The sequence below is a fragment of the Pyrgilauda ruficollis genome, unplaced genomic scaffold (assembly GCF_017590135.1).
Source record: "Pyrgilauda ruficollis isolate IOZ18807 unplaced genomic scaffold, ASM1759013v1 scaffold15, whole genome shotgun sequence".
Taxonomy (NCBI): domain Eukaryota; kingdom Metazoa; phylum Chordata; class Aves; order Passeriformes; family Passeridae; genus Pyrgilauda; species Pyrgilauda ruficollis.
Window position 1 is genome coordinate 4893376 of NW_024513654.1, and position 13175 is coordinate 4906550.

General features: G+C 39.5%; 1 protein-coding gene across 1 annotated transcript in view; it reads right to left on the reverse strand.

Annotated features, from left to right (window-relative positions):
* Positions 1-9685: 9685 nt before the first annotated feature.
* The window catches only part of PLPP4 (phospholipid phosphatase 4), a 46999-nt gene continuing 43509 nt past the window's right edge, over positions 9686-13175 (reverse strand). Inside the window, exon 7 of the mRNA XM_041461418.1 lies at positions 9686-9982. Coding sequence (XP_041317352.1) covers positions 9783-9982 — 200 coding nt within the window. The 3' untranslated portion in view covers positions 9686-9782. The remainder of the gene's footprint in view (positions 9983-13175) is intronic.

Consider the following 13175-nt stretch of genomic DNA (forward strand, 5'->3'; position numbering starts at 1 on the left):
GCCAGCTTCACCATATCCTCAATGGCCTGGAGCTGGGAGCCGGGGAGTCACTGCAGGACATCCATCCAGCCGGGCAGAGACACATCCATTTGCAAATGAGCAGCCCAAACTCAGTCTGCATGGTTTGAGGGATGGAAAAAGTTTGCAGGATAATTTATTCGTGTCATTGTCTGCAGCTTTCCAGATGTTCTTGTCCCGGAGCATACACAGAGGAGAAGCTCCCAAATACATCAATAAAATAGTTTAGAGATGTTTTTCTGCTAGGAGGCATGAAGCTGGAAAAATTAAAGGTGTTCTTCCAGAAGTGATTTAAATTAATGAAGGACTTCAGATCAAGGCCAGAGGGAGGGAAAAATGTCAGCACAGCCCTTCCTGCTTGTATCGAGGTAGAGCAGGTCTCTAACCACTGCTGCATGCAGGGAAATAATAGATAAAAATAATCAGGTAATAAATAAAAATATTTTTAAAATAATAAATATATAATTAATAAATTAGATAGAGAAAATTTAAATTAATTAATTTTAATTTAATTTTGATTAAAATTAAAATTAATAAATAAGATGGATAAAAATAATAATAGATAAAATAATCTTTCCCATGGGATAGGAGATACTTCCCTGAATGCCCAGAGGGATAGTTCTGCAATGCTCAGTGCAAACAAATGCTCTCTAAGCTGATGATATTCATGCAGACGTTGTGTGAAATACTGCCACTCATCCAGCACGACACAAATATTTTCCTTAGAAAGAGGAAAGTGTTTTCACTGGGCTCGTTTAAACAAATAATTGGACAAAGAATGAACCAAAAACCAGCTCCTGCCTGTTGGATTTTAATGCCAGGAGAGTGAAAGGAAAGATGAGAGCTGCTTTCATCCCTCCAGCCCTTTCATGTCCTTTGGATGGTATCAGGAATCAATAAAAATCAGAAAAAATAACCCTCATAGGTAATAAAGGTGATTCAAGGCATGTTCAGCCCAGATGAACATCCATCCCCCACCTGCATTTACTGGGTAGCAGGGAAGAGTGAAAGCCTGTATCAGGCCTTGAGTAGCAGTTTGAATAACTGACATTAAAATTTGTTGAAATGGAACCATTTGACTGACCCACTTTTGTACTTCATGAGAGTTTATCTCACGTAATGAACTATTTTCAGTTTATGCTGATGTTTTTAGGAGCTCTGTCATGCCTGCCAGCTCACCTTCCCACAGACAAAGTCACAGAAAACAATGCACAGTATTAATGCCAGGATCCCCCAACTTGATTTGTCCTCCACTGATTTCAGCAGCGATCAAAGGAAGCTTTTTCCTAATCACCACATCAATTTTAATATAAACTTTTCACTGTCAGGTTTGTAGGCAGATATCTGCATTTGTCCTAATCAGGGATTCACTTGCAGCTGCAGGTTTAAAACTTCCTCTAGAGTAATCTAAGTACAGAGTTGTGTGTTGGCTATAAAAAAACAGCCCCTAAACCTCATCCAAGGGCTGATGTTGACAGAAACCTGGCTCAGACCCCGCTCACATGAGCCAATTCCAGCATCTCTAGGTAGACCCTGAACTGCTCAGCTGTGTGCCCTGCACTGCTGAAAGCAAAAAAAAGAAACCATCATTTAACTGAAAGAGTGAGAGCTTGAGGGAGAATCTCACTCTCCCAAAGAATCACCTTGGGGGGTCACCGTTTAACAACAGGGAGAAATCACTGCACACTAGAGATACTGAGAGCCCATTTTAAAAACCTCACACCTAAAAGCTCAGCTTTCAGACTTTACCGTGTCGCAGCCCCAGCTCACAGAAGTTGCTGGGGGCACTAATGCAAGGGTTTAGAAATGACCCAAAACATAAACAGACAATTTAGCCTGAAGAAAAGCACGGTGTGTTTCCTGAAAGCACATCACCAGACCATAAAACAGGAGTTGTGATGCTACACTGGGGGCAGGGATAGAAGAGAGAAGTGCCTGTGAATCTCTCTCTACTTCCCTGAACGTTGTGTGATTAGCTGCCCCCTTTGGACCTAACCTTTATTCCTTTAACAAATCCAGAGAGTCAATTACACCTCTGCCTCACTTTGAAACTAAGTGAAAATACATCAGGACAGGAAAGTGACAGAAAAGCTTTTAGTCTACTTCAGCTGACAACAAAATGTATTTTTGTCCCTCTCTCTCTCTCAGCAAAGCCATTGAAATTCAAGTCAGGGGATGGTTTTAGATCCTATTGCACCTGTTAGTTCTGGTGTTTAAACAAATTCTTCATGATGCTGATGTACCTGGGTGAATATCAGCAAAGACAGAGCAGAGGAAAGCAAACTCAGCCCCTCGTGTAGGATTTACCTCCGCAGGTTTGGAGAGGGCTGCAGATCAGGCAAAATGCTGTAATATTAATTATTGCACTGACTCTGGCTATTTAGTGCATTATCACAGCCTAACGAGGCACTCCTGCCATGATTTACCTTGTAAGCACATCTCTTCATGGCTGCATTTACTGCTTTGTAAATGCTTCTTATTGCATAGCCATTACCAGTGCCATTAAACCCATCTGACCATGCTCTCGCTGCTGGAGTGTTACAGAAAGATGGCAGTAGAAGTAGTGTAACTTTTCCTCTTTATTTCTGCAAGGACAGCATTATGGATAAACATGTATTTATTTGCATAACAGCTCTTTATAACTCCTGAGAAATCTAAGTATTAAATACTGTAAGTATTAAATAAATGTGTTCAAAAACCCAGTTGGCCTCTTCAGTGTAATCACTTGATAAAAGGATGGAAGAGATTAATAATATTGATTGGTTTTAAGCCACTAAATCTCGAGTTAAAAGCTAGCCCTTTTTAATGGCAGATAGGAGAACACAAACACTGATTTGAAGGAAAAAAAAAGCTGAAAAAGTTTCTTAGGTGATAATTCTGCTTCTCCCTGCTGCAGAAACCTCTGACAAAGTAAGGGCCATACAGAAACAAGGTCGATATTTCTGCTCCCCCCTTTACCCATAGCACAGAAGCTGCTCCACAATTTCTCCACATTAAACCTTGCAGTCCTTAAACTTCACAAATTCCCAGCTGGAATGCACTCACAACTGATTTATTGCTATTTGCTTTGGGAAATCCCAAATACAGCAGAGGCTGCTTTCATCACCCCATAAAAAATGTAAATCCACTTACTGATAATGAGCTCCTGTGGCATCTCTTCCTGCACCACCCACGAGCTCTCTGTGCCCCCCCTGCCAGCTCTCACTCAAAATGTTGCTGCAGCTGGGTTTTTGTGTGCTAATCCTTGTTCTCTTCCTGCACCACCCACGAGCTCTCTGTGCCCCCCCTGCCAGCTCTCACTCAAAATGTTGCTGCAGGAGCTGGGTTTCTGTGTGCTAATCCTTGTATCCCATTAGCCTGAACTGAAAACTTAGATCAGCTGTTCTCACCCCTTTTGGGGCAGTAGCACAGGAGTTTTCTTTCAGGGTTTAAAACGAGGAGACTTCTGCTGATGCTGAAAATAAAGTGGTCAAAAAATCAAAATGAAACTATTTCCCATCAGGACAATTCACAGAAGCGGAGGTGTTGCACTGAAATTCCAAGGAAGGTTATTCAGACCAGAATGGAATTAGGAAAGGGGCAAATTAGGAAGGAGTAATTACCCACTCAAGAATAACCCTGTTTCTCCAGGCATTTCTTGACATGAGAGGGTTGGAAGCCTCAAAAGAGCAAGGGTGAAAATCATTCTCCCACAGGCTGGCAAAAGTCTTTATATACTGAGATGTAACAAGAGATTAAGTTTTTCCATTAGCATGTTCTTAAAATTATGAGTTTTGTTAACACATGAAATTAAAAATATTTCCCAACCTCTGTGAAACGGAATTCCTGTTTCCAAACAAGCCTCAGAAATGTGATCTCTCTCCCTTCACCTTGTGCAAAGATTTGTTTGAAGAAGCCAGCTCCAGCCTTTTCCACACTCAGTGATAGAGGATGTTTAAGCTGCTTTATCTTTGTTGAACAATGCTGCAGATATGAATCCCATTCACTCCCTAGACAAGTTTACACCTCTTAGATTAGAGTGACATTGTGACATTGCTGCAATGTTCTTTTCCCCTTCCTTTTTTACTGTGTTATATTGGTTTCAGCAGGAGCCCACATCTGAAACTTTGATTGTGGCTTCAACCTGTTGGGCTGGGAATGAAGATGAAATGGTTTTTGTATACACAAATGCTCTGTAATGCTGATAAGGGGTGATGTGAACAGAATACAGAATAACACAACAGATTTGTGTATTCAGCCTGCCTGGTAAAGGAGATATTTTTCAACAGTCTGTTAGGTAGCAATAAATGATTTGTAAATATCACCCTCAATACAGTGGGGACTCCTCCTAATAACCCTGACACACACAAAAACAATTAATAAAAAGCTCAAGGAGATTTTTGACAATAATCTGCCTCTTGGGAGCCTTCAGAGCCCCTCCTCTGTGTGTCCAGCAAGGGGCGCTGGGCAATCCTGTTGGAACTAATAAATCAAACTTTCCCTGGCTTAGATCTCTTCCAGCATTATGTAATGGGCTTGGATCTTAATTAGCAGCTCTTCTCTCCTAACCTGAATGGTGTCAGAAGGTCACTGAGAGTGATGCTAACTAGGATGTTTTGAGTTGCTGTATCCAAACCAGACGTGTGTCAGGGCACTCACCAGACCTTCCCAGATCAGGTGAGAGTGTGCTCAGCCTCTAACCTGAGAAATGAAGAACAGAAATCTGCTTTTGCTCCAGCTGTCAGTCAGGGGCAGAATTCACTTAAATTCAGGAGTGAAAGTGCATTTGGAAACTTCCCTTTACTGACTGCCCTTTCTCACTGCAACACTAAGAGCTGTAAAAGCCTTAAAATTCTTTCAATGCCCTTTGGCTTAAAAAGTGAGAAATTCTGTGTATTGGACAATGGCAACCTGAGTTCTCTGGCTGGAGCTTGTCTGGATTCAGTTGGGCAATTCTGCAATGACACCCGGTCTTTTTTGGAACTGCACTCTGTCTTGTGGGTGAATGTTGCTTATATATAAGCGCATTAATTACACTTGGAAATCTAATAAAGATGAAAGGGAAGGAAGGCAGACACCATCCAGAAGGTGTGTACATGTCACCATCAATTCTCTTCCCCAGGAGAGAAGCTGCTCTGCAGTTGGAAAGAACCAGGGACCCAAAGGAGCTCAGAGAGCACAGTGCTGTGGGTTGTAATTGAAAATCACAATTACATCTGTGAGCAAGAGCCCAAATAAAAGCAAACCATAGCTAATCACTGTTCTAAAAAACAGAGTGTCCTTGTGCCCAGCCCCATCTACTCCTAGAAATAAACTTGTTTCAGACCACATTAAAATCCAGTAGAATAATGCATGGCTGCTGCAAATCTGCCAGTGAAATTAAGAGCTTTTTTGGCAAACTAGCAGAGACTCAGTCCAAAGGTTTAAGGCTTCTGGAGCTGCTTCAGTTGTGTTTCATGCTTGACTTTCTGCAGTCCTCCTGAACTGGCTGAAAGCATCTCTCTGTTGTTTTCACCTAGACAAAGCACTGAGAGAGGATTTTCTATTTCATACCTTGCTATTCAGATTATGTAATGTGGGTTATCCTAAATGCCTCTTGCTTTTCCCTTTGGAAAGTTTTTTTTTTCAGAAAATAATAGATCTTCACTTCTGTAACTTCAGCACACATCTGCTGCAGCTCAGATGTTTTTATTATACTTCCCTGGGTTCAAAGTTTGGACCTGTCTGAATGCTGATTTTTTTTTTTAATTATTTCTGCAAGTTTCAGCAAAAATCCTGTAGCATGTGCAAAAAGAATCTCAATTAATTCAGTGCATTTGGAGTTACCTACACAGTCTTGTCATTTTAATTTTATATAGGTTGAGCAAATTTTAATGGCAAAATTATAATGCTTTTTATCTGTTCAGGGCAAGTTCCTGAGCAGGGAGTAATTTGCACACCTGTAGAACAGGAGTTCTCTGTATAATAAACTGAATTAAACTGGGTGCATCCCAGTGGAAACTTCTAATTTAATTTTAGCCTCTTAGGGCAGCAATGCTTATTTCATTCTGCTTATCAGATATGTATGCAGTGTACTCTGATGCAGGTGAGACTATTTATCTTATAAAGATGAGTAAGAGTAATACGAAATTTGATTTCAGATAATGCCTGTGGCTGCTACTCCTAACTGTCCAACAACATGGTCCTGCTTAGCAATTTTAAGACAAAAAATCCATTTAAAGGCTTTATTCCACCTACAGGATGTGATGTGCTCAGTGATCCAGAGCAGTTCTCCCAAAGTCATTAGAATCTCAGTACCACAAAACAAAAATATGGCTTTTTCATAGGTTTGGGGTTTTTTCCCCCCCAGTCCACAGCAAAGTATTTTTTGCCATGGATAGAAAGAAGGAAAATGAGGTTCTCTTTTCACATTAAATATAAATAATTAGTTCTATGCACAGGGAAATAAATAGAGGGCCAAATTAGAGAAAAGCAACAAAATCTGAATGAATCAGCACCAATGCTCTACTCCTAACCCAGTTCCTGAGATTTCAGGCACTGTGGGGACACTTTGCTGGTTGCCAGTCTCGTGGTTTCAGGATATCTCTGCTGTGTTTGATTTGATATTGTCCTCCTGTTCTAGCCTAACCACGTTTGTTATTAAATATGGCACTTGGAGTATTATTTGGGGTATGGAATGGGACCAGGGGAAGGGACCTGTGGGGTTTAGCTGGGTAACAACTGCAGAATTTCAGCCTTGCAGAGTTACACTGCACCTTTGCCTGGAGGAAAGCTGAAGAGCATTATTTTGGTTAAAGGAGGGAGGCTGTTCCATTTTAACAGCACCAGGAATGACTCTTTGTCAGTAACACTGTTTCTTTAGGGCTTTCTTTGTGTGTGATGCTCTACATGCTTTATTAACGAGAAAACAGCACCAGGAATGACTCTTTGTCAGTAACACTGTTTCTTTAGGGCTTTCTTTGGTGTGATGCTCTACATGGTTTATTAATGAGAATAACTGCTAAATTATATTCTTCTCAAAAAAATGATAACATACAGATGTACAAACCCACATTCATGTGTTGTTTTATTGGTGCATTACAACATTACATTTCCTTCACATTGAGAAAGCATGAGATTAAAATACATTGATCCACAAAAATGCCTTCCCTACGCTGACTTTGCACTGGTGATTGTGGCACACACAGATCCCTCCACAAGTTTCGTTCCATTAAGTCTTTCATATTTCTAATTACATTTTAATCAAACCTTTTACATTGTCTACTTTATGACTCTCAATTTAATTATTCCCATTAAAATGTGTTATTCTTTACTGGTCACCAATTACTCCTGCAATTTCAGTTTTTATGCTGTATTACACTTCATGTTCCAATCCTTTAACAGCCACTTGAGGGCTGGATGAGATTTTCCTCATCCCAAAGACAGCCTGCCTGTACCAAAAGCCATTAAAATACTAAGAATGTGTACAGCACAGTTAGAAGGCCCCACTCCATTTTGAGAATAAGCCAGATCTATATAAAAACATGCAAAATGCTCTATGCATCAGTATTAAACTTCTAATTTTGATTGAAGATTTATTCTTTTTTTAACATTTGCATATAAGCTGGAAGACTAGGGTTCCTGCTGAAAGAAAGAGCTAATGGCTAAGCCTCACCCTGGCTCTGGGGCTCTCAGTAATCCTCCCACATGAAGTGATAGAAAACTGTATTTGTTACAGAATTCTGTAGGGTGGTTTAAAAACTTTGTAGGAAGATTAAACCTCGGCATTGAACTCTGTGGATTTCTAGAATAAGATCTCAACCACACCAGAGGAGTGCTCTGTCAAATCCAGTGCAAATGCCAAGTAATTCTGCTTTGCTGATGCTGGTATTGTGAATTACTGTATATTCACCAGGAAAACCACAGCTAAGTTCAACTGCCTCTGTTGTAGAGCTCAGAATTCTGTAAGTGAAACATCTTTCCTCTGATTCAGTTAAACTGTACCAGCTTTGCAAGGCCTGATTTCCACAGAGCCTCCTGGGTTCACTCCTGTTACCTTCTGTTCCTTAATGTCACTTCCTATTTATAGCCATTTCCAAATATCATATAAATTTATACACAGCAAGGTTGCATCCTCTTGTACACAGTTATTAGGTTTATTTTTAAAGGGACCCCAATTTACTTGCTTTTTATAAAAATTCAAGTGTTGCCAATCAGGAAGCAGCTCTTCTCAAAAAAAAATCTACAAAGCTTAGCTTTGAGGAAAGTAAATGACAAGCCTTACATAAAGACATTGAGCTGTTTGAATCACAAAATGTCTACTAGGCTGATGCATATTCCAACAGGAACACAGAAATTATAATCATGGCAGCAGTCTCCTCCAGTCTGAAGCACCGTAATTGTGGGCGTTGATCAACATTATCTTGATTGCTCCAAGAAATGTTCAACTGCCAGGGTGTGGTCTGGAATATTTTGCCTGCATTTCTCACAGGATACCTAAGGAGAAAAAACCTGGAATCTGACATTCTGCCATCCAAAGGTACATCATCTCACAGGAATGTGATGTATACTGCATAGTGCATACGTAACAAACAGAATCCTACTGATAATAAATTAACTTCAGTCACACACTTGTCAACCTTCTCCCCACCAACAGTAGTTTGATTCAGGTGAGTTCCAATTCAGGTACCAACCTTGGCAAGCACCATGACCAAGAGCATGGTGAGCTGAAAATGTGGGATGGGATTGGTGGAAAACTGTCTCCAGCCTTCCTCTGGATATGTTACAGTGCTGGAAACCACCACAAGCATTCGTGGTTGTGTGCCCAAAGTCACGAATGAGAATCTTTGCATTTCCTCAGGTCACCAATGCTGCAGTGAGTCACTACACAAGAATGAACATGGCACAACGAAATCCACAGAAAACTTTGTGTCTCTTTATCCTCCCAGTGTGAGGGGGTTTAAAACATCTGTTTGAAAGACTTCAGCTTGTTAAATGCAATGGGTGTTCTTTTCTTTCAAATTTGTTTTGATGGTAAACATTACAAGAGTTCTCAAAACTTGCTGATGGTGCAATAGCAATTTTCTAATCCATCCTGTATGTTGTTAGTTGGCAATTTTAACAGCATGGAGTTTCTTGAACATGAGAATCATCCTGTGGAACTACAAATGCACAAGGCTTGGATCTCACAAGCACTTCACCAGCCACACCTTTCGCCTTCTTAGTCATTAGTAGCTCAGAACAACCTTGGCAAAACTTGACAATTAATACAAAGTTCCACCAGCATGTGGAGATTTTTGTTAATGTCAGAAGGCAGCAGGATAAACGTAAGGATGATGCCCTAAATTATCAAATTACAGATGTTGAACACCTGATGAAAAGTGCTCTGTGTACTCGCCACCCATCAAAATCAATGAGTGCTGAAGATGACCAGAACTTTGTAGAAGATACTCAGTACTTCAGAACATCTGTTTCCAAATCTAGTATATGCCCAACCACATCTCAAAAGTACTCTCTTAACCATTCTCCACACGAGATTCTTTTTAATAATGTACTTTCCCCTTCCCTTGAGTAGTTCTACCTGCATGCAGTAGACTGAAAACAGATAATTCAGCAAGTGAGTATGAACTGAAAATTTAACTTTAAAAGTATGATGGTACCATGGCATTAAAAATAAAATATTTCAATTCCCTTTATAAAACGGAAAGAAACAAAAGAAAAAAAATGTACATTAAGAACCACCGTTAAGAGACCAGTTTGGAGGAAATGTGAGAAGGCTAAAAGTTCATTCTGCACATTTCTCAAAGTCATACGGGACCTTCAGTTATTCCCTCCAGAGGCAGCCCAGTAGCATTGTCTGCTGTGGGTCTCTCTTCTTTCTTCACTGAGCTCTGATCCAGCAGGCTGACATAAGATTTGTGACAGGCTGTATTGCCCAAAGGAGGGTAGTGCTGTCTGTAGCAAATATAAGCAAAAATGAGGCCAATGACCCCTCCAACGAAAGCATCTGCAGGAAAAAAGCAACAAAACCAGAAGCACGTCACAAGGGGAAGGGCAGCCAGGAGTGAAAACTGCAAATAAAAGACATTTGGTTGATGTAAAAGTGTTTAGCATGGAAAATGTGGATTTTGAATTTTCCTAAAGAATTTGGAACCAAATACCACAATTACACCGGACACACAAAATCCATCCTTGGGGACTTGTGTAATATTTTGAACACCCAAACTGTAGATGGTTGGATCATTTCTGGGAGACAAACACTGGGAACAGAATGGTCTCCACGGGGTATCAAACACTCCTGATGTTCCAGATCACAGATGACCATTTGTGGGTGGGCAACCCATGGACCTTCACCCATTTAAAAAAGCAGACTGACAAGAAAAATGTATCAAACACTCCTGATGTTCCAGATCACAGATGACCATTTGTGGTGGGCAGCCCATGGATCTTCACCCATTTAAAAAAGCAAACTGCTAAGAACAATCTCAAGCTGGATGAATTCTTACCAAAAGCATCTGAGAAGTCAAAGACTAAGCATGCCTGTTAACTTAATACCTTTTGAATACTAAGAACAATCTCAAGCTGGATGAATTCTTACCAAAAGCATCTGAAAGGTCAAAGACTAAGCATGCCTGTTAATACCTTTTGAATATCTTTCTTTGATGTTTTTTACTATCCCATACTCCTATCAGAAAATAAAGTAACATAAGTAAGGCTATTGGATATTTGCAGCACTCACACTTAGGCAATTTAAAGTTTTCTATAGAGGATTCCTTCTGTTTCTGGTTATTAAAATAACCGGAAAATACTCACCTCACTAAAATACTCACCTCATCCTGTGTTTCATTTATAATCAACAAGAGAAAAATTTCACTGAAAATAGAGACTCTGTGAAAGCCTCAGATTTAACATGAAGAATAATGAAGTGAGGCAAAAGGCACTGGTTAAAATGACCTGACAACACATTTTATTTTAACAAGACTGATTCAGCACCACATAATCTGTGTATAAATGTGTTTCCATTCTTTCAATTTGAAAAAACTCAAAGTGTAATAAAAATGGTAAATCATTGAGTTTATTGGCAAAGAAGAGTAAATCAATGCAAATTATTTTTGTCTGAAGTCCTTAAATACAGATTAAATACCCTGGTTTGGCATTGTAATTTTTATTAGAACAAAGACATTGTGGTTCAATTTTCAATGCATAATAGATGGTTTGTAATCATCAGAGAAGTGAGATGCCTTTTATCAGGAATGGCTAGGGCAAGAAAACCTGAAAAATTTAAGAGTGAGGTGGATAAATCTAAGAAATGCGACTGTAAGTCACATTTGAGGAACAGGACTACATGGAATGACCCAGGGGATGCCTTCTAATCCTGATCAGGAATGGCTAGGGCAAGAAAACCTGAAAAATTTAAGAGTGAGGTGGATAAATTTAAGAAATGTGACTGTAAGTCACATTTGAATGACCCAGGAGATGCCTTCTAATCCTATGTTCTCTTCCTCCACACAAAAGGACAAGATGAATCTATCACAAATTAATGTAACAGGGGCTCAAGCGGGAATTTAAAAGGTGATTGTGTGCAGACAGTACCCACACTGGAAGCTGACTGATTTCATCAGCCTGCCTCTACCAAACTATAATGGTATTAAAGGTACTGAGGGCAAGAATTTTCACTGTACAGCATCAATCAAAAACTTAGTTAAACTTGTAAAAAACTTAGTTATTGTGACAAGATAAATTTTCTATAAACCTGTGTTGGGTGCAATTCTCAGATTATACTACTTTGACTGAATAGTGTTCCATCTGCTTTTTTATTCTGCTTAACACTCAGGTCACATCTATGACTATTTAAATTACTATTTTTAATCATGGAGAAACACCAGATTTTTGCCAGTCCTCTTTAAGATCCCTGGATTTTAAGGCTTGCTGAAAACTTGCCCAGATAATTTCTTTCAAAGCCTTTACACAAATTATGCAGCTCTGGACCTCAGCCTGGGCACCACACTAATACAAATTCACTACTTGATTTATGCCAAAGGTCTCTATCTTACTGACCTTGCCTGACTGGGGTTAATAAGCAAAAATCACAGGCAACTTTTTTAAACTCCTGTTTTTGAAAAAAAACAATTCAGTCTTTTGTTTGATTTCATGGTAGAAATAATTATCCTCTTTTTATTCTTTTCCTTTTTTCCCCACTTTGCCCATAAAGGAAAATGAATATTCTTTCATTCTCAGCACTTAACTTTACCTTCTTCCATACAAAATTCTCCTTTATTCCATGAGTAAATTAACATTTTCAGAATTAGAAGCCTATACAGGGAATATATATATATTATATACATAACATATATTATATTACATATAACATTATAGATAGATAGATAGATAGATATGTATATGGAATTGGTATATTCAGGATTCACAGTGAAATATCCTACTATCCACTAATACCAATACTAAGGCCTTGAATATCACTCTCTCCAGCCAAATTGAAGGGAGCTCATGAAGTTCTCATAATATTGATGCTGTAAGCACACTCAATGGATTTTTAATAGAGGGACACTCCACTCCATCTTTCACCTGCTCTGTGCAAAGTCTTGGACTCAGAACTAATGTTCCTTTTTCATTTCCCACAGCATAGTAAAGGCTCCATCACAAAGCCACCACAAATAATTTAGCACAATTAGCTGACTCTGCTGAGCAGAAAAGCCAAAGCCTGAGGTTCTGGGCTGTGCCCAGAGGGAACCAGTCTCTCCCTTGGGAGCACAGCTCTTTCAGGGGAAAGCAGAGGTCACTTGCAGGACAATGTCTGCCAGCACTGCTCTTGGGAGGAGATGAGTTTGTATTGCAGGAAGGTAGAAAAATCATCGAGAAAAGCTTTATAAAATCAGGTCTGCTCTCCTAGAATCAGTGGTTGGCCTTGTCAAAGCTAGCATTTTGAAAGTTCCCATGTGAAAGCAATTCTGTTGGGAGCAATTTGTTAAAAAAGCAAGCTATTCCTGGGGAAAAAGTAACTTGCACCTGTATAAACTGCTTTTACACAGTTAGATAGAAAAATGAAAACTGTCTTTCACAACCAGCTTCCCTGCATGTAGACACTGACAGCTTGAGTGACCAATCAATACAGAATAACAACTTGTTACTGACCAATAAAGGTAATTGGCAAGAAAACTCCTAACCAATTAGAGTACCACACG